This window comes from Rhinatrema bivittatum, chromosome 1 (assembly GCF_901001135.1).
Source record: "Rhinatrema bivittatum chromosome 1, aRhiBiv1.1, whole genome shotgun sequence".
NCBI lineage: Eukaryota > Metazoa > Chordata > Amphibia > Gymnophiona > Rhinatrematidae > Rhinatrema > Rhinatrema bivittatum.
The window spans coordinates 731,568,224-731,595,480 of record NC_042615.1 but is presented as its reverse complement, the minus strand read 5'-3'; the positions used below and the strand labels follow the sequence as shown (position 1 = coordinate 731,595,480).

Sequence of the window (27,257 nt, the reverse complement as noted above, 5' to 3'; positions counted from 1 at the left end):
ATTTACATGGAAATAAAATTTTAGTACAACAGTGATAGCTATAGGTTAATCAAAGGCTACATTTGTTCTGAAGAAGTTTGCCTCTGTATGACTTTACTGGAGATTCTCATTGTGAGACCTGCACTATTGGGGGAGGTGAAAAAAGGACTAAATGCCTGATTCCATTAGACTTTTATCTCATTCTGTGTCTATTGGGATAAAGCTTTGTAAATCACTCCCTAAAAGTGGACAATGGCATTTGGAAAAAAAGGTCAATAAGCAATTATATTGACACCTGTATATAAGAGCCTAAAATGCATTAGTTTCAGATCACTTCTGTTTTATCTCAAGAAGACATAGATAGGCACGATCTCTGGAAATGTCCTTTTATAAAATTGCCTACCTATTATGCAGATAAAAGTGCACGTATAACATTTTGGCTGGCCACTGGCCACACTCACCCTCAGCTATACACGCAGCTGAAACGCCATCCTGCCATGTCCCCAGGCCTGCTTAGGTGTTCACACACATGACGCCACGCCTCTTAATGGCCCTGCAGTGGGAAACCTGTTAGCCAGCGCTCACTGATGATGTCATCAATACTGTTATTTAAACCCTGGTGCTACAATAAGCAAAAGCCTCAGCAACTGGTCCTCCTGCTTTGAAATGCAGGTTGCTTACTGTCTCTGTGTTTAACCTTTCCTTGTCTTGCCTTGTTATTACCTTACCTTGCACTACCTTGCCCTGTTGGTGTCTTGGTCCACAGTGCTTTCTCTTTGTGTTGTCTGTCCATCTCTGCCTGACTCCTTGTTCTGACCCTTGGTACAGACATTAACTACTCTTCTGGATTGCCGCCTGCCCTGACCCCATCTGTCTGCCTGCCCTGGGCCTGGACCCAGATATTGTTTGCTTGCCGCCTGCCCTGTCCCCAGCTTGGACCTCGATCTGCCTGCCTGCCTGCCTCCTACCCACCCTGAATTGGTCTGGACCCAGATATCGTTTACCCACTGCCTGCCTTGACATCTGCCCGAGAATTGACTGCATTGAACCATTCCTTACAGGACTCTCACTTAAGCCCTATCAGCCCCTAGAACCCAAAGGCTCAACTTGCAGAGAAGCACTTGATCCAGTCCTTGTAAGAGTGAGTCCTCCGGCTGTCATCATAAGCCTGTAGGTTCGCCTGTTGGGCTGCATCAACCGTGCCACAGCCCAAAGGCTCACATCTGTGACAGCGTGCCTGAGAAGTGTTCTGGGGACGGTCTCTGGGCAGGGCTTTCATTTACTTATTACTTTTAGATTTTAAAACATGCGTGTAGGAGGAGAAGCGAAGGAGAAGGGAGGAGACCCGCTTCTTCCTAAAGAGACTGTGCCGGTAACTAACATCTGAGACAGAAGCTGTGTCACTGCAGAGTGACGTCAGTTGGATGTCCCCTAAACCCCTCCGTTATAAAATCTGCGGAGGGGCTGCACAGAGAGGAGGAGAAGCGAAGGAGAAGGGAGGAGACCCGCTCCTTCCTAAAGAGACTGTGCCGGTAACTAACATCTGAGACAGAAGCTGTGTCACTGCAGAGTGACGTCAGTCGAAAGTCCCCTAAACCCCTCCGGTTATAAAATATGCGGAGGGGTGGTGCCCCGCAGCCGCCAGCACCACGTGTGGCTTGGGCCAGCTTAGGCCGGAGAAGGCCGGGAGCCAGCAAAAAAGTTTGTTTTTTCTTGACTTTCTAGCCTAAATGGGCAGAAAAAGGAAGGCTCGGATCATGACCTCTTCTCCAAGTCAACAAACTCGCATGGGACCCATGGACCACCACGTGGTAAGAATGGTGGAATCGCCTAAAGAGGACAGTTTGGGAGCAGTTTCATTTGCTTCCCTAAGTCCTGGCACAGGCCCAAAGTCTCCCCTACAGCCAGCTGGAATAACAATGTTGGACTCAGCTGGAACCCCGGTAGGAGTAGTTCAAGAGGACATTAGCCTGGGAAACCAGGCTGAAGCCCATTGGACTGAAAATGTAATTACCTCAGTGATTGATGAGATAAACCCTTCGGGTAGTATAGGTAACTTTACCTCTGGAGGTATTCAGGGGAATGTTACACTAGAGGATTTGGGGAAAATGATAATGAAATTAAATGGAAATATTATTAAGTTGAATGATTCGTTATTGACTATAATTAAGGCAAAGAAGATGTCCATTGATACTCAGGAAAATAAAATTGAGAAATGTGAGAAAGATATACAGGCTGTGACTAATAAGATGCAGTTGTTGCAAAATTCAGAGAATGCTTTTATTAGAGACAGCTTGTCTATCCATAAGGATTTGGAATATATGGAAAATTTATACAGAGCTAAAAATTTGAGAATTGTTAATTTTCCTGTAACACGACTTCTCTCACCCTGGGAATTATTTAAAACATTTCTTAGGGATAATTTATTATATGAAGAGGAAGAAATCCCCAAACTTTCAAAGATTTATTATTTGCCTAGAAGAACCTCTAGGGATACTAGAGGACAAAGTGAGGGTGGGGAACTTCCTTCTCCAGGCCTATCGACTTTTCTAGAAGAGTCAGTAGACTTGATTAATAACAGAGCTACGTTAATAATTTCCTGTATTTCCGAACAGGATAAAGAAAAGTTGTTTAAAAAGTATTTCTCTGTAAAAGATATGTTATTTTGTGGACATCGTGTTCAGATCTTTCCAGATGTGGCTAGAATCACTCAGGCAAAGAGAAGAACTTTTTTGACCTTAAAATCTAAGGTGCTTATTGGTAGATATTTGAAATACCTATATAAATTACTCCTAGAATTTATCTCCTCAATTTCTTATATTAAGATTAAGCCATGATAGTGATTGTTGTACATGTAAATGTATATAATTACAAATGGCTGTATCTCTTTTCCGTTGTAAGTTTTGTCTTACTAAAATATGTGAAAATCACAATAAAGATATAATTAAAAAAAAAAAATCTAAGGTGCTTGCAGTGGATGCAACTTTTTTCTTGAAATTCCCCTGTGTTTGCCTGATAAGTTATAAAGGAAAAAGATTTGGATGCACAGATCCTTTACAATTAGAAACCTTTTTGTTAGATAAAAATCTAATTTCAATATCTGAGACAGAAGCCAAGTAAAAAATAATGCTCCTGACTCCTGTTTAATTATTATTGGGTACTTATAATATAAGTTTTTCCAATGTTCTCCTCCAATTATTGGGTATTAGGAAATGTAATAAATGTTTATGAAGTATGGTTGTTATCTATAGAAGGAAATGGTAAATGTATTACATTATTACTGATTTTCCTTGTTTTCATGAAGTGTAAATACTGATGAAAATTCAATAAAAATTTAAATTGAAAAAACAAACAAAAAAAAAAAACATATGTGTAACTTTACCCAACAAAACTACTCATATAAAATATAGCAGGTGTAATTGTGTACAGGTAGTTTTGCCAGGATAGATTTTCTGAGTGAATTTACATCTATAAGTTTGCTTTAAAAATTGGTGTAATTTATGTGGGTTGTTACAAAATTATCCACATGGGATGAATTTTCAAAAGGTTTGCACATGTAAAATTGAAAGTTTTCCTAGGACAAGAATGATGTTAGTCCTCACACATGGGTGACATCATCAGATGGAGCCCAGCATGGAAAACTTTTGCCCAGCATGCCACTATCCGCACATCCACATGGGGTCCTCTGTCTAATTTTTTTCCATGAAGTGTTTGCCTCGTAATAGTGGAGCTCTGCTCTTTCATTCATTTTTTTTTCCAAAATCTTCCATTTTTTAGCGGTCTCTGCGCCAGTTCCCCTTTCCACTGGTCGGTGTCCTTCCTGTGGCATGGTAGGTTGAATTTCTTTCCTTTGTTGTGGTCGATTCCCTTTGTGTCGCTTCCCAGTGGCCGCCAACCATCGACCACTCCCCAGCTGTTTTTCACGGTGTCATCCAGTTTTAGACACTGCCGCCAGTGCCCGTGGATCATGTCTATCGCTGATCTGCATGAGGTTTGTGTCCTCTACTTGGGGGCATTGCACGATATCCACGGGTGTGCTCCTGCAATCAAATGACCCCCATAAGGCCATTGAGCCTAGCTGGATGACATGGAAAAGCTTCTTGGGTCCAAAAAATCTGACCCATCTACTCCGGCATTGGGGTCGTCGACACCGGGGAGTCGAGGAGAGCCGCTAGATAAGCCTTCCCTCTCTACTCCTCCAATGGGACCCTCTCGAGATAGAGGGGCCAGAGAGGTCATCTCCGGTGTCCTCACATTCCAAGACGTCGGGATCTTTGCCTTCTTCAGTGCCAGAGAAAGACCGGGCCAAGCACTGAGGGAAATCCCCGCAAACATCTGCACATCCTTAAACGACACCGGGTCAGGTGCGGCACCAGCATCTGCTGTGTCAGCACAGAAGCAACCCCATGGAGAGGAGGTCTCGGCCTCTATCAAACCCGGGAGTCCCAGGCATTCCCTACCGGTGACGGTGCTGGGCACTGATCCTCCTCGGGACTCCAAGGAGGCTCTGATGATACCTCGTCCTCCTCCTCAGTCCGTTCTTTCTTCAGCGGACTTTCAAGAGGAGTTGGATCGCAGGGTACATCTAGCAGTGTTACGAGCCCTATGGGGTATCGAGCTGCCATCGGCATCTGTTCCCTTGCCGGTGCTGGAACCTGTGCCATCTCTCTTGGCGCCCCTACACAAGCATCTAGATATCCTTTTGGGCATACTTCCGATGGAACCGGTTCTCGGGGCACCATCGGTGCCCAGTGGCCACCAATGCCCTCCTCCAGAGTGATTCCCCATCATCAGGTCCTCCAAGGAGGAAGAATCATTGTGGCCAAAGTCACCCCTGGGGGTGATAATTCCATAGCCATGATTCCCTGATGTAGGCTCTCGGCCATTGGGGATCATGGGGCCGTCGATGCCCCCCGAGGCCATCGGTGCCCCTTGTGCCCAACCTGAGAGGCTTGGGCAGGGACCCTCCACATTGGCTCCCAGAGGACCTTAGCGAGGAGGAGCCCCCTTATGATATGTGATGGGATGATAGCTCTGAGTCTTCTTCAGAAGACTGAGGCGACCTTCTCTGAGAACTGTCTCTGCCAGAGAAGAGGCATAGGTATGTCCCCCATCCCCCCCTCCCCCCCAGAAGAACTTTCTTTTGCAGGCTTTGTCCGGGCGATGGTGTAAGACATATCATTTCAGCTCCTCACTGAGGAGAATGCCTGGCAAAAAATGCTGAAAGTCCTCCAGTTTGTGGATGCCCGAAAGGAAACAGAGGCGGACTCAGTCCATGACATTTTCAAGGAACTACTCCTCAGGATCTGGGAACTTCCCGTGACTGTTCTTCCAAGAAAACGGAAGGTGGATGCAATTTATTTAGGACAACAGGATTTGAGAGACGACACTTCCTTCATCAATCTGTGGTGGTGGATTCCGCCCTCAAGAAAGCCAAGCGCTCCCGTACCCACGTCTCTGCTTTTCCACGTCAAGAGCACTGGGCGTTGGAAGCTCTAGTAGGAAGGTCTACCAGGGCACTATTCTTATCACCCATATTGCCGCCTACCAACTGTGGAAGCAAGTCCAGAAACTGTCATAGTGCCTGCCTCAGCAGCAGTAGGATGCCTTCTCGGCGGTGGTTTAGCAGGGTCTGGAGGCGGGTTAACATGAGGTGAGATCCACCTACAATGTTTTTGAGATGGCGGCCAGTGTGGCCACATTGGGCATTGGTGCCTGAAGGATGGCTTGGCTCCCTGCCTTGGACCTTCGATCCAGAGGTCTAGGAGAAGCTGGCAGATCTGCCTTGCATGGGAGAGAATCTCTTTGGGGATTATTATTATTATTATTATTTAAAGCTTTTTTATACCGGCATTCATGATAAAATCACATCATGCTGGTTTACATAAAACAAGGGGAGTGTTAACATTGAACGATAAACAGGTGTTGAGAGGCAGAAAAGTAAGTTACAATAAAACAAGGGAAATTGGAACTGGGAGAAGAAGAAGAGTAGTAAGAATAATTTAGGTAGTAACAATGAGAGGAATTATTTACATGGTGTTGACGGTAAATTTACAAGTGGTTGTAGTCTGTCAGGTGAGAAAGTTAAGAGAGTCAGTTGTGATCAGGAAAGGCTTGCCTAAAAAATCATGTCTTTAGCCTTTTTCTGAATGTTAATAAGCAAGGTTCCTGTCTGAGGTCAGGGGGAATGGCATTCCATAAAGATGGTCCTGCAGTAGAAAAAGCCCGATCTCTGAACGTTTGATGGTGTATAACTTTTGTTTGTGGAACGTGTAGGGATCCTTTGTATGCTTGTCTGATTGGTCTTGATGAGGAGTGTAGTCTGAGTGGGATTTGAAGGCTGAGAGGGGCTTGAGAGTAGATGGTTTTATGGATGATGGTGATGGACTTGTGGAGAATTCTGAAGTGAATTGGGAGCCAGTGTAATTTTTTGAGAATGGGGGAGATGTGATCTCTTCTTCTGGCATTTGTTAAAATCCTGGCAGTAGCGTTTTGCAGCATCTGGAGTGGTTTTATGGAAGAAGAAGGGAGACTTAGCAAGATAGAGTTGCAGTAGTCTATCTTGGAGAAAATTATGGCTTGTAGGACAGTTCTGAAGTCTTGAAAGTGAAGAAGTGGTTTTATTCTTTTCAGAACCTGTAGTTTGTAGAAGCCGTCCTTGGTGGTACGGTTGATGAATGTTTTTAAACTTAAGTGGTTGTCAATTAGGACTCCTTGGTCTCTAGCTTGGGAGACAAAGATGTTTGATGGTGTATTTTGTGTGGTGTTGCTGTTTTCCGGGGAAATGAAGAGGAGTTCGGTTTTCGCAAAGTTTAATATCAGGTTTAGACTGGAGAGGAGGAGGTTTATTTCTTGTCGACAGGATTCCCAGAATTCGAGAGTTTTTGTAATTGATTCTTTGATGGGGATCAATATTTGCACGTCGTCTGCATAAAGAAAGTGTTTTAGTTGAAGCTTATTTAATAATTGGCATAGAGGAAGTAAGTAAATGTTGAAGAGGGTAGGGGAAAGAGATGATCCTTGTGGAACTCCTAGTGAAGAATTGCAGCGAGGGGATTCTTTGTTGTTTATTTTGACTTTGTACCCTCTGTTACTAAGGAAGGTTTTGAACCAGGAGAGAGCCGTTCCTGTTATTCCGATGTCCGACAGTCGGTTAAGGAGGATGGAGTGGTTGACAGTGTCAAATGCCGCGGACAGGTCTAGGAGAATTAGTTAAAAGGATTGTCCATACCCATGATGATATGGTCTGTCAGCGAAATGAGGAGGGATTCAGTACTTAATGCCTTGCGAAATCCATGTTGTGTTGGGTGCAGTATTTTATGATCTTCCAGGTAATTGGAGAGTTGCGAGTTGACTAATTTTTCCAATAACTTGGCTATAAAAGGAAGATTGGAAATAGGGCGGAAGTTGTTGTTGTCGTTTGGATCCAAATTTGGTTTCTTTAGAAGGGGTTTGATAGATGCTAGTTTTAGGGCATCTGGGTAGATTCCCTGAGCTAAAGAACAGTTTATGATATCGTCAAGGGTGTTTGATATAGTGTCCGGTATTAGCAGGAGAAGTTTTGTGGGGATTTGGTCGGATGGATGGGAGGAAGGTTTCAATTTCTTTAAGAGAGAGTGGATCTCTGAAGCAGTAGTGGGTTCAAACGCTTCGAGAGATATTTTTTTGTTTGTTTGAAGATAGTGGCTGGTAGTAGGAGATGGGCCAGGGGGCAGCAAAGTTAATAGGTTGGATATTTTGTTTTGGAAGAAAAGTGCCAAATCGTCTGCTTTGGATTGTGCCTGATCGATGGGGATCGTTGGGGCATTGGTTTGTGTTAGTTCGGATACGTATGAGAATAAAGCTTTGGGGTCGAAGATAATGTTGTGGAACTTGTGGGCGTGGAAGTCCCTTTTTGCTCTTAAGGTAGAGTTCCTGTAGTGGTGGAGAGCAAATTTGTATATGGATAGTGTGCTAGGACAAAGTGTTTTGCGGCATTCACTTTCTTTCTTTCTGAGGGATTGTTTGAGTTTTCGGAGGTCTTTGGTGAACCAAGGTTGTCTTTTTGGGGCGTTGGGATTAAGTTTTTTAGAAGAAATTGGACATAATTTATTTGCTACTGACTCTGTGATGTTGTTCCAGGAAAGTAGGGCAGTGTTGGGGTCTGCCAGGTCAATGTGTGGGAGTTCTTTAGCCAGGTGGCTGCTGAGGTCTTCAGAGGAGCAGGATTTTCTGTAGAGAAACGAGGATTGAGTAGGATGGGTGTTGCGGTTTTCTGTCAGTTTGAAAGAGGTTGAAATTATTGAGTGATCCGACCAGGGGACCTGAGTGCATATAGTGGGGGATGAGTGTGTAATGCCAGAATTTATGAACATAAGGTCCAAGGTATGACCTGCTTTGTGGGTGGGCTTGTTGATGATCTGTTTAAAGCCCATAGATGAAAGCGTAGTGAGAAGGGCCTCACAGCTAGATGTAAGTATGGTATTGTCGACGTGGAGATTGAAGTCTCCTAGGATCAATGCAGGTGCATCTAGGTTCAAATATTTTGCGATAATTTCTACAATGGAGGAGGGATCTGATTCAAGAAGCCCTGGAGGGGCATAAACGAGGAGGATTTGGAATTGGTTTGCTTTAAAGAGGCCTATTTCTAGTTTAGAGTCAGATTTTGCTGGGAGTTGGGATAAGGTCAGGGACTCTGTCGCCCAGCTTAAGGACCACCACACTTCAGCACCTTTCCACCAGTACCTCTGACCCACCGTCTTCAGTCAAAAAATCTGCGCAAAACTAACGGCCGGAGCCATCGAGCCTGTTCCTGTAGAGGATTCTACTCTCGGTATTTCCTGATACCAAAGAGAACAGGGTGCTTCCGCCATATTCTCGACCTCAGAGCCTTGAACAAGTTTCTTCAAAGAAAAAAGTTCAAGATGGCCTCTCTGGGCACCCTGATCCCAGTTAAGATGCCTACGCTCATATCGAGATCTTCCCTGGTCACAGGAAGTGTCTCTGATTTGTTATGAGCAGGGAACACTTACAGAACAGAGTGTTGCCATTTGGCCTTGCATCAGCCCCTCGGTTTTCACCAATTGCCTGGCAGTTGTGGGGGCACACTTCTGCCATCAGGGAGTACACGTGTTCCCCTACCTCGACGACTGGCTGGTCAAGACTGCCACTCAGCAGGGTGCACTATGCACTCTCAATCTGACCATTGCGGTGCTGCAGTCTCTGGGTTTTGTTATTAATTATCCCAAGTCCCATCTCATCCCAATGCCATACCTGAGATTCATTGGGGCCAGACAAGTCACAGTTCAAGCCAGGGTGTTCCTGCCCCACAATCGAGCACTTGCCCTGTTGTCTCTTGCAAGTTTGGTCCACCTTCTACTGTGTCTTCTGGGTGACATGGCAGCATTTGTCCTTGGCCCGTCTGTGCATGCACAGAGCACAGTGAACACTGCGGTCTCGGTGGAAGCAGGCTACCCAGGACCTCGATGCAAGAATCTGTATTACGCCACCTCTCCAGGTCTCCCTGTCCTGGTGGGAGGACCTGTCCAATCTGGAGCAAAGAGTTCCATTTCAAGTTCCCCCACCCCAGGTCATACTGACCACTGATGCATCCCCCCTGTGTTGGGGGATGCATGTGGACAGCATCCATACCCAAGGTTGTTGCTCAGCTTAAGAATCTCAATATCAGATCAACTTCCTTGAGCTTCGGGCGATCCGCTACACTCTTTGGGCATTTCAGGATTGCTTGTCCCACAGAGCAATCCTAATCCAGACAATCAAGTGGTGATGTAGTACATAAACAAACAGGGCAGCACTGTTTCGTTCCTCCTCTATCAGGAGGCGGTGCACATATGGGCCTGGGCTCTGTCACAAGGCATGCTCCTACGAGCAGTGTACCTAGCAGGGACAGAGAATGTGGTTGCGGATCACCTGAGTTGAGCATTCTGATTGCACAAGTGGGCACTGGATCAAACAGTAGCAGACTGGATTTCCACCTGTGTGTAACTCCGGACGTGGACCTCTTTGCCTCCCCTTGCAACAGCAAAGTGAGCCACTTCTGCTTCCTGTCAGGACAGACAGACTACCAGCCTCTGATGCTTTGCCTGCCACTGGGGCAAGGGTCTTCTTTAAGTGTACCCTCCGCTTCCACTGGTAATGAAGACTGTTTTAAAGCTCCAGCAGGACAAGAGGACCATGATCCTGGTGGCTCCCTATTGGCCAAGACAGGTCTGGTTCCCGCTCCTGCAGGACCTGTTGATCAGAGATCTGATCAGTCTGGGGTCCTCTCCTGATCTGATTACACAATGTCAGGGTAGGCTGTGCCACCCAAACCTCAGGTTGTAAGCTTTGATGGCCTGGATGTTGAGAGGATGGTCAGCAGTCCCTTGACCCCTCTCTGATGACATGTCTTAGGTACTGGTTGCTTCTAGGAAGCCTTCCACCAGGATGTCCTACAGACTGAAGTGGAAGTGGTTCTCCATCTGGTATGAGAGTCATGACTTGGATCCATTCATCTGTCCCACTCTGAAGCTGCTGGAATATTTGTGGTACCTCTCAGAGGCTGAGATGAAAACCAATTCGGTCAGGGTTACACCTGAGTGCCATCAGTGCTTTCCATCAGGTTGCTGCTGGTATGTGCATCTCTGTGCAGCCCTTAGTAGGGAGATTTATATGGGCACTGCTTCAACTGAAGCCTCCCCTCCAGCCTCCTGTTGTGTCCTGGGACCTCAACATGGTATTGGTGCAGCCCATGTGAAATCCTTTTGAGCCTTTGCGCTCCTGTGGTCTGAAGTTCCTCACCTGGAAGGTTCTCTTCCTGGTGGCGGTCACTTCGGTGCACAGGGTCAGTGAGCTTCATGCTTTGGTTACATATCCTTCCTACACATCCTAAATTCCTGCCTAATGTGGTGACTGATTTTCATCTCAATCAGTCAATCGTTCTGCCCCCAAGGCCTCATTCACTCCAAGGCAAACGGGCACTGAACAGTTTGGATGGCAAGAGGGCCTTAGCTTTCTACCTAGAACATACAGCAGCCCAAAGACAGTCCTTACAACTTTTCATATCTTTTGACAAAAATAGATTGGGAGTTGTGGAGGGCAAGAAAACTCTATCCAACTGGCTGACAGACTGTATCTCCTTCTGCTATGTGCAGGCGGGCCTTCATCTTGGAGGCCATGTCAAGGCTCATTCTGTGAGAGCTATAGCAGTGTCGGTAGCCCACTTGTGGGTGGTTCCCATTGCCAAAATCTGCAGGGCGATGATGTGGAGGTCCTTATACACGTTCGCCGCCCACTACTGCTTGGACAACGATGGTCAGCATTACAGTACTTTTGGCCAATCTGTCCTTCGCAATCTCTTCCAGCCTTAAACCCAACTCTCCCTACCTAGGGCCCATTGTTAGGGTTCAGGCTGCCTCCCTCTATTACCAACAGCACTGTAGTTTCTTGTGCCCATTTGCACCCAATTAGGGACTATTGGTCATTGTGTATCTGGAAGCAACCTGTAGCTTGGTATTCACCCACATGAGAGGACTACCAGCCTGCTTGTCCTAGGGCCCATTGTTAGGGTTCAGGCTGCCTCCCTCTATTACCAACAGCACCGTAGTTTCTTGTGCCTGTTGGCACCCAGTTAGGGGCTGTTAGTCATTGTTGTATCTGGGAGCAGCCTGTAGCTTGGTATTCACCCACATGCGAGGACTAGAGATGTGAATCGTGTGATCGATCGTCTTAACGATCGATTTCGGCTGGGAGGGGGAGGGAATCGGATCGTCGCCGTTTGGGTTTTTTAAATATCGTGAAAATCGTGTAAATCGAAAACCGGCACACTAAAACATCCCTAAAACCCACCCCGACCCTTTAAAATAAATCCCCCACCCTCCCGAACCCCCCCCCCAAATGCCTTAAATTACCTGGGGTCCAGTGGGGGGGAGGGCGGGAAAACCGGCACACTAAAACAACCCTAAAACCCACCCCGACCCTTTAAAATAAATCCCCCACCCTCCCGAACCCCCCCAAAATGCCTTAAATTACCTGGGGTCCAGAGGAAGGGTCCCGGTGTGATCTTTTACTCTCGGACCTCCGGTGCTTGTAGAAATGGTGCCGGCGCTACCTTTGCCTTGTCATATGACAGGTCAAAGGTAGCACAGGCGCCATTTTGTTTTTTGTCCCCCAAGGTCAGGAGCGTAGGAGATCGCTCCCGGACCCCCACTGGACCCCCAGGAACTTTTGGCCAGCTTGGGGGGGCCTCCTGACCCCCACAAGACTTGCCAAAAGTCCAGCGGGGGTCCGGGAACGACTTCCTGCAGGCAAATCGTTTTTACGTACGGAAAATGGCGCCGGCCATACGTGGCCGGTGCCATTTTCCATACGGAAAAATGATTCGTGGCAGGAGATCGCTCCCGGACCCCCGCTGGACCCCCAGGGACTTTTGGCCAGCTTGAGGGGACCTCCTGGCCCCCACAAGACTTGCCAAAAGTCCAGCGGGGGTCCGGAATGTCCTCCTGCAGTCGAATCGTGTTGTCTACGGCCGGCGCCATTTTGCGCCGCCATTTTGCGGAGGTCTGAGAGTAAAAGATCACACCGGGACCCTTCCTCTGGACCCCAGGTAATTTAAGGCATTTTGGGGGGGTTCGGGAGGGTGGGGGATTTATTTTAAAGGGTCGGGGTGGGTTTTAGGGTTGTTTTAGTGTGCCGGTTTTCCCGCCCTCCCCCTTCCCCCGATTTACGATTTTTTGACGATAAATCGGGGGAATTGTTATTGTATCGCGGCTCTAACGATTTTTGACGATTTAAAATATATCGGACAATATTTTACATCGTCAAAAAATGATTCACATCCCTAGTGAGGACTACCTTTCTGCTTGTCCTAGGAGAAAGCAGAGTTGTTTACCTGTAACAGATATTCTAGGACAGCGGGATGTTAGTCTTAAGGAAACCTGCCTGCCACCCCGTGGAGTTGGGTTCTCCTGAGTTTTATTGTTTTATTTTTTTGTTTGTGAATTCTATGTTATGAGACTGAAGGGAGACCCTGCATGGACGCGCAGATAGTAGCATGCTGGGCATGCTCAATGTGCCAGCCAAAGTTTCTAGAAACCTTGGCAAATGTTTTCTGTGCCGGGCTCCATCTGATGATGTCACCAACGTGTGAGGACTAACATCCTGCTGTCCTAGGAGAACACCTGTTACAAATATGTGTGCATAATTTTAGGGCAAAGATGCTTGGTATTTTAAAAACTGTACAGTGTGTGGCTCTGCATTACAAATATGTGTGCATACTTTTAGGGCAAAGATGCTTGCTATTTTAACAACTGTACAGTTTATAAATACTGCTGTAACTTTCCATATGCCAACTTGCATGGATATATATGCGGCAATGCAGACTGTTGAAAATTGGGCTTATAATGTATAGGGTTTTCATTAAACGTGTGTATTCGTTGCTTCATTCGTTTCAGCAGTATGCACATATCTGTCGAATGGTTAGTGGGCACGCAAAAACGAATGGCGTGCATGTTTGTACTCAGCACATATATGCATGGCACACCATTTGTTTTTGCGTGCCCACTATTCATTCATCAGATACGTGCTTTCCACCAAAACAAATGAAATGAATGGAGCAATGAATGCACATCCCTAGTTTTCATATTCAGATTGATAGCTAATGTTTTCATACATATTCATATTTTTTTACATTTTCAGATTGGGTCATATTTTGGGAGCGTTATTACAACAGTTGACATTGATAATGATTCAATAACTGACATTCTTCTTGTTGGAGCCCCTATGTACATGGGAAAGGAGAAAGAAGAACAGGGAAAAGTGTATGTGTATTCCTTAAATAAGGTAATTTATTTTATTCACATTTACTACACACTCAAATTCAATTACAAATATCAGAGCGAGGAACAACAATAGATAAAACATAATAAGGTAACAAAACCAATATTTAGATTCTAAGTTTCAACAACTGTGTTGGGTAAAATTTCTACTGGTAAAAGCTAAAACAGCAGCAGTAGGGAAAAATTAAATCTAATAGGAAGGTAAATCAGCAGAGCACAAACCTATTTAATTATCCCTTCAGCCACTTAAAATCAAATGCTAAACATGTTTACATATAATCTTTTATTCAGTTAATTCTGTCTCTATTACTCCCCTAAATTTTAGATTTAACAGGAGTTAATTCAATGAACGTGTGCTTGTTTTTTGTCTTTACCAAGTTATCAGTCTAAACGGAAAGTTTTGCAATATTCTGCCACTTATCTGGCTAAATTATAGCAAGATAAGTCATTATCCTGTTGTAATTTAGCTGGATAAAAAAAGAGGTGCTCCAGGGATTTTGGGGGAAGAGTTATATTATCTGCCTTACTTCGCTGGTTTTCAACTATAACCGGCTCTTCTCCCATTCTGTATCTAATGGAAAATACTCTGATGGATCAGACCCTAAGTTAGCCAGATAACTTTAGACCTGCTTTCAGTTATCTATTCAAACCTATGTTGGAGGCACCACGCTCACATCCTACTGCAATCTCAGGTCTAAGAATGATGTAGCAATTTAGGTACTGGGTGGGAGGAGGGCGTGGGGGAGAGGTGCATGGGGGGCTGAGTAGCCTGACATTTTTTTTATTCTACAGGGAGAGAGGGGGATTAGGGGGGATAGCTGGCAGCATTGAAATAGGTTTTTTTGTGTTGGAGGGGTTGGGGGAAATCTGGCAGCAGGGAGTTGATGGTTTAATGGTGTTTGAGGGTGGGAATCAGGCCAGGAGGATCGTCACTGAATCAGAAATCTTTTGAAGTTATCCAGTTATCTGGTTTAGACTTAACTGGAAATATTCAAAATCTTGCCGGCTAGGTTTAAAGTTGTCTGGCTACATGTAGCCAGATAACTTGTCGCATTCAGTATACTTGCCTAAAGTTATCTGGCTATGGACTCTCAACCTGGGTAACATCAAGCTTGGTTGAGAGAACATTATAAAAATCTCATCTTTGTGTGAGTTTCCTCACTCCGAAGGTCATCAAATCTTCACAAGAGTGTAAACTGTTCTGTTCATACGTCTCACTCTGAATGTCAAAGTGGCCCCTAACCCCTATACTACTACCTAAACCTCACCTCGAGTTACTAGGTGGGCCTCATATTGTGGTATAAATACCTAACTACTGTGTGTGAAAACGTTATCGCACTCTGCTGTAATACCTATGCGAAGCGCTAAGATAGTGCACTTTGTAATAAATAGGCTATTACCATAAAACATGCCCCTCTTCCTATCGCATGCAATAGTTTGATGAATCTAGCCCATAGGTTCTCATTTTTCCCATAGACATTTTTCCCATAGACACAGAATGGGAGACAAGCCTTAGTAAATCAGGCCCTTAATGTTAAATGATGCAAGAAAATGAATGTTAAAACTGTTTAGAATTTATATGCAAGCTATGTAGAAAGTATATTGAAGCAATAGAGATGGCTCAAACATTCTAGAATTGTAATTGAAAACCCCTCCTAGGGATTTTCCCTTTAGTATTGTTCATCATAAGAGCTTTATAAAGAGAATAGAGGACTGGCCGATGACTCAGTGTCAGTGTTTTGCACTGCCATGCAAAAGACCTTGCTTTGATTTGAGGATGTGGTAAAGGCAGTTAGCATAGCTGGGTTTAATAAAAAGGCTTGGATAAGTTCCTGGAAGAAAAAATCCCAAAACCATTATTAACCAGGTAGACCTGGAGAAAGCCCCTGCTTATGGGATCCTGACAGGTGGCCTGGCAGTCTGACCCAGTTTGGCATTGTTGCATTTGGCCTTCTGAGGGTGCCCCTTACCCACGAACTGATGCACTTACCACTAGGCCTGTGCTGCTGTCACCGGCCCCTGACTCTGCCAAGAAATACTCATGCAGCCATGTGATAGGCCGCCACATTCTACTGGGCCCCGACATTCCTGATGCTGAAAATCTTCCTGACTTCCCCTCGGCACGCTCGTGCCCGACAGCTCCAGATTTAAAGGGCTCACAGTGGGAAATTCCCTATGACATCAACTGATGACTTCATGGGCTCTGGCCTATAAAAGACCCTTCCTTCCCTTCAGTCCTCACTTCAGCAACAGGTCTCCCTATGTTCTGTAGTGTGGGTTGCCTCAGCGTTCCTTATCTTCGTTTTCAAGTTCCTGCATTCCATTGGTCCTCATCTTTATTCTTCAGTTCTGTGTTCCAGTTCCTGTGGTTTGTGTCTTCATCCTCAGTACATGTGTTCCGCGTCTTCATTTTCAGTTCCAGAGGTCTTTGTCCTCGTCTTCAGTGTCTGTGGTCCTTCGGTTCTTCTGTGTGTTCCTTGCCTACCGTTCTGCTCCTTGTCTTCCTGACCTGCCTATGTATCCCTTCCTCCTACAGACAGATACCTGGTATTGACCTTGGCCTGTTTCCTGGATGCTCCCTGCTTGTTGCCTGACACTGACTCTCAGATCTTCCTGCTTGCTGCCTACCTCTGACCATAGTCTGCCTTCAGGTTCGCCTCATCCATTCCTGCTCCAATCCAGCGACCTCGGCGAATGTCTCCACCTGCAGAGGCCCGCACCTGAGACCTGCTGGTCCCAGAAACCAAAGGCTCAACCAGAGAGGAATGTGGGCTAGTATAGGCAAAGCTCCAGCTGGGCCTCTACCTCATCTAGATCCGTCTGCCAATGGTGGAGATCTGCAGGGCTCCTCCCTGTAGGTTGCATCAACCCCACCTCGGTCTAAAGGTGCACGACCACAAAAGGCATTTCTTATAATCTTATGAGTTCCAGGTCAGGTCTCCCACTCCCAGGGTCGGCCAGGGATGGGGATGTTGTGAAGGCAGGTTTTACAGTCCCAAGTGGGTAGGGAATTCCAGTCATTATGCCGTGGTAGCACCCGGTGGCTGGATTTGGAGCCCATGATTGCAGGGTTCCAGAAGGAGCCCTAGTGCATGGTCCCTGGCTGGGGTCTGTTGCTGCAATGAATGGGCTAAGTGAGTTGGGAAAGTGATGCATAATAAGAGAAAAGGGACCCTGGGTACTTGCCAATGAAGGCTCATGACCCCATAGCCCAACAGAGCCTGATAGCATTTGAGCTAGAAACCCAAAGAAGCAAGACAAAACTGCAGAGCCCAAAACAAGAAACATAAAAGGCTATGGATACATTTGAATACCAGTAAACAAATTAATATTTAAACAATTTCAATGAAGTGAATAGTTTCAACACAGACAAATGTTTGGTTTTTTTGTCTGCAATTACTGCTCATTAAGTTTTTGCTTTGGATTATTTCCAGATGGAATACTTAAGGAAAAGTGTCAGAGTTGATGAGAAAGCAAAGAACACAAATAGGTCAGATGGTAACATGTGCCACTGCATTTTTAGCATTAACTTATTGTCATAGGCACTCTTTTGTCCTTTCACCAAACCAGATATCTGCTTGGATTTTTCCCTAAGGTTCCTTTCATTTTCGCCATGTGTTTCCTAACCCTATAAAACTGACTCTTAAAGGGTACCAAATGGTGGCCGTATTGGTCTGTTAGTCTCTTTACCGTAGAGAAAAGCTCAACCATTCCACAGGACTTCCCCATCAAGAAAATAAATGTTTGACCTGCAGTGCTTGGGCAGGAAGTGGATTTTAGGTAACACTCAGATCGATACTCTAAGGCCGCGGTAGAAACAGTGCAGCAGTGCCGGGCGCACCCTCGTTCCCCGCATGCACAGTTCTCTTCACCTACCGCTCGATACTCTCTTCAAATTGCATGCAAATGCAAGCCGCGTCTGCGAAGCGTTAGGCAAGCGTTAGGCCCACGCAACCCATTTTACTGTATAGGCGCTAATACAGCGCCTATATCCTGGGTGCGCTGGTACCTGTCATTTCAAATGACTTTTGAAATGACAGGCACCAGGAAGTGGATGGTTCCCCCCCTCCCGAAGCAAGGCGCAGGGCGAAAATTAAAACTGGAATAAAGTGTTAAAAATGGGGGTAAAACCAAAGGGAGTAAAGTGTAAAAAACCATGGACGACCTTCATATTAACATTGCAGCGTAAGTTGTTTATATATATGTATAAATACCTGTCACTTTCCTGTCACTTTCCGAATCCCCCAGGCGTGTGGTCATCGAGGCGGCGGCGGGAGCCAGCGGGCGGGTGGGCGCGTGTTGGATCCAGGCGGCGGCGGTGGGAGCTGGCGAGCGGGTGGGCGCCCGTTCATCCAGGCGGCAGCGGCGGGAGCCGGCGGGCGGGTGGGCGCGCGTTGGATCCAGGCGGCGGTGGGAGCTGGCGGGCGGGTGGGCGCGCGTTGGATCCAGGCGGCGGCGGTGGGAGCCGGCAGGCAGGTGGGCGCGCGTTCGAGCCAGGCGGCGGTGGGAGCCGGCGGGCGGATGGGCGCGTGTTCGATCCAGGCCGCTGCCGGAGCGGGCGGGTGGGCGTGCATTCATCCAGGCGGAGGGAGCCGGCGACGAAAGCGGCCTCCGGCAGCCCCCGCCGGCAGTGAATGAATGCACGCCTGTTTACGCCTTGAGCGCCGAAATCGCACGGGCGTAAACAGGCGTGCATTCATTCACTGCCGGCGGGGGCTGCCGGAGGCTCCCTCCGCCTGTATGAATGCACGCCCACCCGCCCGCTCCGGCCGCGGCCTGGATCGAACACGCGCCCGCCCGCCGGCTCCCACCGCCGCCTGGATCCAACGCGCGCCCACCCGCCCGCCAGCTCCCACCGCCGCCCGGGTCCAACGCGCGCCCACCCGCCCGCCAGCTCCCACCGCCGCCTGGATCCAACGCGCGCCCACCCGCCCGCCGGCTCCCGCCGCTGCCGCCTGGATGAACGGGCGCCCACCCGCTCGCCAGCTCCCGCCACCGCCTGGATCCAACACGCGCCCACCCGCCCGCCGGCTCCCGCCGCCATCTTGATCCAACGCGCGCCCACCCGCCCACCGGCTCCCACCGCCGCCGCCGCCTGGATGAACGGGCGCCCACCCGCCCGCCGGCTCCCGCCGCCACCTCGATGACCGCACGCCTGGGGGATTCGGAAAGTGACAGGTATTTATACATATATATAAACAACTTACGCTGCAATGTTAATATGGAGGTCGTCCATGGTTTTTTACACTTTACTCCCTTTGGTTTTACCCCCATTTTTTACACTTTATTCCCGTTTTAATTTTCGAACACCACACTAACACCAAGTAGAGGGTAGGCGGTAAACTAACAGGTTAAGGACGCGGCAAAATAGCGGGTTACAAAGGAGATAATCTGAGCGCGCGTCACAGTATCGGAGGGGAATAGCTAATTCCTTCATTATACAGCTAATTCGTTCATTTACATATCATATACATGCTGGGTGCGGAAAGGGTTATGCGTCTGTTTTAAGAAGCGCTAAGGACGCGTGAAACTGGAGACTGTATCGCTGGATCGCCTTACGCGTCCGAATTGTGCGCTCACAGCAGGTTACAGATGGGAAATCTTCAACCGCACGTTACAGTATCAATCTGACTGTGAGCAGATGTTTAGGAGGTTCATTGAAAGGTGATATACACAGCAAAGGATTTCTTGAGCTACCGATACAAGTGAACCAGTGGCATACCGTGGATCTCCAGTGCCCAAGGGCCACTGCTTCCATTTGCATGTGCCCACCCCTTGTCCTTCTCATAGCAATACTTAAAGTCACAGAAAATCACAATAATACAAAAGGGAACTTTAGTATTCCACTTCTGGCTTTTAGGAGGGGAAAAAACATTTTTATCTAAATGTTTCTATTTATTCCTGGGCCTTCACATGTCACTATGGCCTCGTTACATCACACTGCCCACCCCTTCATGTAGACAGAGGTTCCCAACCTTTCAGGAACCATGGATCGCTTTTGAGCTTCAAAAGGTTTCACCTAGGCTTCTCTTTCATTTTTATATGCCATTACAAAAGAGATAATGAGATGCACTCCAGAATCATCTCTAATGTATCAAACCTGGATCTAAACTGAATATGTAGGGAGGGCAATTTCCAAAGCTATTTAAAAAGTGCCCTCATAACTGAAGGTTAAGGCCATGCCACCTTCCAACCCTGCTGCATTGGGGGAAAAGGAAACAAGTTCAAAAAAAGTTACAGGTTGGCCACTTGGCATGACCTGGCATAAAGTCATCACCGGTACCCTCACACCTGCCATCAAATTTTCAAAGGGAAACTGCCCACGGAGTTTCTTTTGGAAAACTCAAGCTGGCGAGGGACAGCCAGTACTTTGGTTCCTGCATACTTTTCATCTGCTTGGAAGCAGTTGCAAGGTACATGCATGACAATATGCACAAGGATTTCAAAATTAAATGCTCCTTTTTTCCCGCTCAGGTCAGTGTGTCTGCTCAGTGGTGGGTCATAGTAATTTTTAAAAGGGCCTATTTACAATGGTAAACTAGTGTTTACTAGAGATGTGCATTCGTTTTTGCCGAATTGGACAATTTCTTTGAAATTGTCCAATTCGGCATGGATAGGAGGACCCGAATCCCGAGACGGATTTCCCCCGAACTTCGGGGAAAATTTGTTGCTCAGGTTAACGCTGGGGGGAGGGGCACCTTTATTTAAAAAAAAAAAAAAAACCCCACTCCAACCCTTAAAATTTAGTTTATTACAACCCCCCACCCTCCGGACCCCGCCCCCCAAAAAAAAACTTGCCTAAAATCCGTGGTGGTGCAGCAAGGGTCCCAGGAGCGATCTCCCACTCTCGGGTTGTTGGCTGCCAGTAAAGGAAATGGTGCCGTGGCCCTTTGCCCTTACTATGTGACAGGGGCTACCAGTGCCATTGGTCAGCCCCTGTCACATGGTAGGAGCAATGGACGGCCGGTGCCATCTTAGAAAATGGCGCGGGCCATCCATTGCTCCTAGTTCCTCCTTTGAGCCTTTCTACTCACTTTTGTGGTGCAACTCTCCTCCCTTTCTGTCAGACCAATGACAGGCACGTGGCAGTAATGGGAAATGGTTCTCACTGCTGGGATCACCAGCTTTCCTCTGCTCTCCTCAATGTTCATCAAAGGCTGCAAAGATTCTGACAGCCAGAATTGGCTACTCACTTCCCCACATCCTCATGAAGTGCAGCCGTGGGGGTTTATGATTCTTGAGGGCTGCAGTTGATCCCTCTCTTTCTAACCTCCTCTAAACCTGTAGTACTGCAATTTGAGGCTTCTAATGGGTGTGAACGGCCCATGTATATCCCTCCTCCTCTTTGTCTGCAGCAATGTGGGGCAAAGCTTTCAGGGCCATAATTGGCCACACTCAATCAATCTCTGCTGCCCATTGCAGTCTTCCTAGTTTGTGCTCCTGTGCTCTTAATATGTGGCCATCATGGGCAGAGCTTAGCCTATCATCGTGAGTATCTGGCTCATGAGAGACTGGTGTCTGGTGCTAGGCATCTGTCATTGGTTAGCAAGGTCATGGACACCTGTTTGACATGTTGTGTCGAGGCCTTACAGATACATGAGTGGATATATTGAGTTGTTGTCATACCGTGATTCGGTTCTTCTATCCAGAGGGATACCCTGCTACATCAGAGTCTATTGTCAGACTTTAATAGATTAAAGTTCATTTAAAATCTGATTTGATGACAAGGACATTTTGCTTATAGAGCTAATTCAGAGTCAGACCTTATTTGGTCATCATGGCCTGTTTAGAAAAAGTTACTGGTACTTTCCATAGTCCTGCATCTGTGGTTAGTTGTTCAGACATATTCTTGTAATATGCTGCGCTCTGTCTACCAAAAGTCCAGCCTTCAATCAGTTCATGCTGGTCACTCACATTTGGCAGCAAAGTAGGGCTTTTTCTCTCTGTGGTTGTATTTTTGTAAAGTTGAAAGATTAATTCATCTTTGTCATTTTACAGTCACATTTTGACTATCAGATGAGTCTTGAACCCATAAAGCAAACATGTTGTTCATCACAAAAGGATAATGATTGCAGAAATAAGAATAAACATGAACCATGTGGTGCTCGTTTTGGGACAGCTATTGCTTCAGTAAAGGATCTCAACCTTGATGGATTTAATGATGTAGTTATAGGAGCTCCCCTAGAAGGTGATCATCGTGGTGCAGTATACATTTACCATGGAAATGGCAAAACCATAAGGAAGCAGTATGCACAGGTATGATACATGGATATTTTATTTAAGACATGTATATGCTGCATTAGAACTATGTTGTGCAAATGTATTTTTAAAATGCTATAAAATTATAACATGTATGAACTAAAACATACTAGCTCCAAAAATTATAAATGAACAGTTAAGGTTAGTAAATGCTTCTTTAAACATCTGAATTTTTACCAGAGATTAGCATAGCCCAGGATACTAAATATTAGGGATGTGAATCGTTTTTTGACGATTTAAAATATTGTCCGATATATTTTAAATCGTAAAAAATCGATAGAGGCGCAATACAATAGGAATTCCCCCGATTTATCGTCAAAAATCGTAAATCGGGGGAAGGGGGAGGGGAAGGGGCAGGGCGGGAAAACCGGCACACTAAAACAACCCTAAAACCTGGCGAATGCCCGCTCTCCCGGTGTGCGCACAGGCCACTCTCCTGGGCGTGCGATTCAGGAGGGTGGCCTATGCAAATGAGGGCCCACGGTAAAAAGAGGCGCTAGGGACACTAGCGCGTCCCTATCGCCTCTTTTTTGATGGAAGCAGCGGCTGTCAGCGAGTTTGACAGCTGATGCTCAATTTTGCCGGCGTCAGTTCTCAAACCCGCTGATAGCCATGGGTTTGGAAACCGGATGCCGGCAAAATTGAGCGTCCGGTTTTCAAGCCGCGGGCTGATTTTACATTTTTTTTTAAATTATTTTAAACTTTTAGGACCTCCGACTTAATATCCGACTTAATATCGCCATGATATTAAGTTGGAGGGTGCACAGAAAAGCAGTTTTTACTGCTTTTCTATGCACTTTCCCAGTGCCAGCAGAAATTAACGCCTACCTTTGGGTAGGCGCTAATTTCTGAAAGTAAAATGTGCGGCTTGGCTGCACACTTTAATTTCTGTATCGCGCGGGAATTATTAATAGGGCCATCAACATGCATTGCATGTTGCGGACGCTATTAGTTTCGGGGGGGGGGGGGGGGGTTGGATGCGCATTTTTGACCCCTTACTGAATAAGGTGTAGAGCTAGTGTGTCGAAAACGCGCGTCCAAACGCGGGGTAACTTTAAAGTGGTTCCAGATCACAGATTTCTTTCATGATCCCTTCTCTATAGCCTTCGGGGTGGATGCTGGCACTGGAGTTGAAGTAGTGGGTGCACCCTGAGAAGCAATGCCAGGGGCATCAGTCACACTCTATGCCTGCGCTGACTGCTCTTCCTCCTCATCATGATCAGTACTGTATTGGCCCGTGTGTGAGCTTGAAAAACTCCCCACAGACGCACAGTGCAGTGCCTTGATGTACACTACAACTGAGACTGCTGTATGTGCAGACAACAAAATTTTAACTCCAAAAGAGGCCTACTGGGGATTTGGATTAAAAGAGCTCTGCTGTACCAATATATGTGAGTCTGGAAAACTACACACAGATACAGTGCAGTGTCTTGATATACACTACAACTGAGACTGCTCTGTGTGCACAAAAAAATGAAACTGCAGAGAAAAGACTTGACTGGAAGCCTGAGCAAGCACAATTCCTAGTGATGATGCTTCTTGTTTGAAAATACCATCTCACACTATCTCCCATCCACACCACCCAAACCCTTCCTGTGCCTGCACAAACCTACCCCGGGGGGGGGGGGGGGGGGTAAGATAGCAGCAAAATGCCACTGCTAGCAGCTTGTCTCAGTGGGAGAGACAGAGAGACAGTCTGAGTTCAATAAAAAAAAAAGTGCAGTCAAAAAAAGCCTGGCTGGCACAGCAGCAAAAATGAACAAATATCTTTTTCAATGGAAAATTCTATCAAAGTATCTAGGAATTGAATACAGATTTGAGACACTCTGAGAGAGCTCAAAAGCAACGACCTTTTCAGGCAAAACCCTAAAAGAAAGTGCGTGGCACGGCGCTTGCTTAAGGTAAAATAGTACAGTGTCATTGGGAACAGCATCACAGAGCACTGAGTGAGAGTGGCGATTGGCTGCATTAGAAAAATGCTTAGCTCTGATAGGTTGCATTCTCGTCTCCTTGCCAACCTGTCTGACCCACTCTATGACAGGGCTGTGAGGTCACTTATAACTCACAGGAAAGGGCTGTTTTTTGCTATGGATACTCCCACATGACCTTCTTTTATTTCAAATAGTCACTAAGAAATCACTATGAACCAAAAGAATTAAACTAATATGATATGTTTTATTCATGGGAGATCGCCATGCGTTTTGCGAACCCACGAATCAAACGAACAGAGTCTTATGCATTGCGGATTGCACATTCGTTGAAAACGAATGCACATCCCTACTAAATATGTATAGAGAGAAGAGATGGAGGATATAATAGAGATTTAAATACCAGATGAAGCAAACATTTTCAGTATTAAGGAAGTTCTAGTGCAAGGAAACATAATTCTCATACAAGGAATACAATCAAGAATACTACTAGAAAATATTTCTTAATGAAAACGGGGGTAGATACAGGGAATAACCTCCCAGTGGAGTTCATGGAGGCCAAAACTGTAACAGAATTCAAGAAGCGTGGAATAAACATCAGAGGAGTTATGAAGGCGTGAAGGGGCAGATAAAGATCAACTAGGACCAAAGGTATTGCAATAGGAATTACAGTAAATTGGCAGACTAAATGATTTTACAGTCCTTATCTGCTGTTATATTCTATGTTTCTATGTGTAGCCCCTCTCAAGGGTATGGCCTGGGTAGGGATGGATTCCCCATCTGTAAATAGACTTTGAGGAAAATTGTCCTGTGGACCAATAAACACACTGAAATAAAACAACATTGCTTGTGTTGCATGAACCAGGACTACATTAAAAAGCTGTGCATAAATGGTTAAACATATATACAAGTGTAAACATCTATAATCAGTAACATTCTGCCCTTTGAATAATTAACCACTGATATTATATTTCTTTGTATTCACTAGTACCAAGGCCTGGTATACCCTTAAATTATCAATGAGCTCACTATATTACATGACACTGGACACAGTAATACATATGACCAAGCATACAATTGTCCCCCAGCCCTACAATGCCTGATGTTCCTTAATACACAGAAGTGAGTAGCCACGTGAGATGCCCTTGATCTTCTGAGGGTGGCAGACAGTATTTAAGCACAATGCTGGTTCAAATGGGATGAGCAAATCAATGCCCCTCCTTCCTTGGGATACGGTGATGGGACTGGAGAATCACAAGTGAAACAACATATAACTTAGATTTACTTGTAATCCATTGGTTTACAGGTGATCAAGATGAATAACTATCTTCTAAGAGAGTGATAAATGTCACTATAGTGAAATAGCAGTTCAGAAATCAACACAAAGCCCAGTACCGAAAGTCTGTCTCCCTGTGTGTATCTCAGGAAAGCACTCATGCTTCCAAGGACTAATGGATAGCATTCTGATCTTCACTCCAAGAGCCTTTATCCCAGCTCTTCTATCCAGAAATGCAGCAATCAAGCAGCAGCTTCCAGCAAAAAACGACAGGGATACTTCAATTCCTTCTACAGCTTGTCTTAAGCTGTCTGTTTATTTCTGCCACCCAACTTAAGCAGGATACTCACTGAGAAAATCCCTGCAGAGATCATCAGATCTATTTGACCTGAGTCAGAGCCAGAACATCTGCCCTTCAAATTCTCTTACAAAAACCCCAGAGTGAATTGAAAAGCCCTACTCCTCTCCCCATTGGCTCTTAGAGTCATGTGTTCTGAAGCATAGCGCAATCAATTGGTGCAGTGACAGTTAAAGCAGCCATGTATTGTCTGCAGGAATCTCAGATTCATTAAGCATTACTGTTATGGTTATTCCTCTGTGACAGGCACAGGTAAGAATGCACTACATATTCATGAATTTAAAAAAACTGTAGTTAGACGGTTCTCACACTGTCAAGCAATGGATGTTTCCTAACAAACTATCATTAAACATAAGCAAACTGGAATTACAAAACCTGAGTAGAGCTCCTCTGGTTAACCCTCCAACCAGTCTAATGTTTGGTAATTCAATACCAGTTTTTCAACATGTTCGTGATCTTAGTGTCACCTTTGTTGGTGACATGAACATGGGATCAAAAGTTAAATATGTAACACGTTCTGCTTTATACAAAATTTGTTTGTTGAGACACCTTAAACCACTGTTATCACTGGACGATCTTCGATTTGTCTTTCAGGCTTTAGTTGTTACTAGACCTGATTACTGTAATACCTTATATATCAGTCTACCCAACACAATATTTAAGTCATTACAAATAGTGCAGAATTCCACTGCCCGAATGATAACTGATACCTGTCTTAGACAGCATATTACCTCTGTGTTGCAAACTCTGCATTGGCACCATATACAATATGTAATCAAGTATAAAATAGCAACCATTGTTCATAAGACATTAAATACTCGTGCTTTTACAAGCATGGATACGATCCTACGTATTTATCACCCTGGAAGAAACTTAAGTTTGGCAAATAAGGGCTTGATAGAGGTGCCATCATTGCATGGAACACATCTGGGTGAAACTCAGGACTGAGCATTTTCTATTGCTGGCCCCATTATTTGGAACTCTCTACCTGAGCAGTTATGATTAACTACCTGTCCAGCTCAGTTTAAGAAGATGCTAAAAACTTAATTAAGCAGGCCTTCACTGATTGATCTACTGAACTGTCACAGAGTTAACACTTCACATTTGTTTGAATGGATTTGTTACAGTTAGTTTTGTCTTGCAGTTCAGTTGCTTGGATATGGGTTTTGGCATAAAGAGCTATTTCTCCCCCTTTCTGACCTCTCTGGCCTTCTTTAAAAAGATATAGCTTAGTATAGCTATATCCCAACCATGAGAATCTCTGTGACTGCAACAATGTCCAAGTCCGCCTCCACCATTAGGGCTTGCAGGTCTGGGATTTTATTGCCCAAACTGAGAGCATTTGTAGTCATCGCTTTCCAATTTTTCTCTCTTGATTTGTTGCACTTCCTAGTCACCTTTTCTGATTGAGCTGATTGATTTTATTTTCTCCTTCCACTTCCTGTATTGCTTGGGGGTGACATCTCCTGCCACTCCTATTCTTTAGTTTAAATGTCAGATAATATCTGATCTTAATTTCTCACTTAGCATCCTCCTTCCTGCCACAGACAAATGTAGTAAATTACACAAATCTTAGAGAGCCAAAATGTATATATAAAACATACAAAGTTTATTGAAAATCCCACCCATATATACCTGTATAG

At 45.7% G+C, this 27,257-nt stretch overlaps 1 protein-coding gene across 3 annotated transcripts in view; it reads left to right on the top strand.

Moving 5' to 3' along the window:
* ITGA1 (integrin subunit alpha 1) overlaps positions 1 to 27,257 on the top strand; it is a 462,364-nt gene that overhangs the window by 337,334 nt on the left and 97,773 nt on the right. For all 3 annotated transcript variants that reach the window (XM_029577630.1, XM_029577622.1, XM_029577640.1), the window contains 2 exons: positions 13,654 to 13,797; positions 21,792 to 22,049. In XM_029577630.1, the coding sequence (XP_029433490.1) occupies positions 13,654 to 13,797; positions 21,792 to 22,049 (402 nt within the window). The remainder of the gene's footprint in view (positions 1 to 13,653; positions 13,798 to 21,791; positions 22,050 to 27,257) is intronic.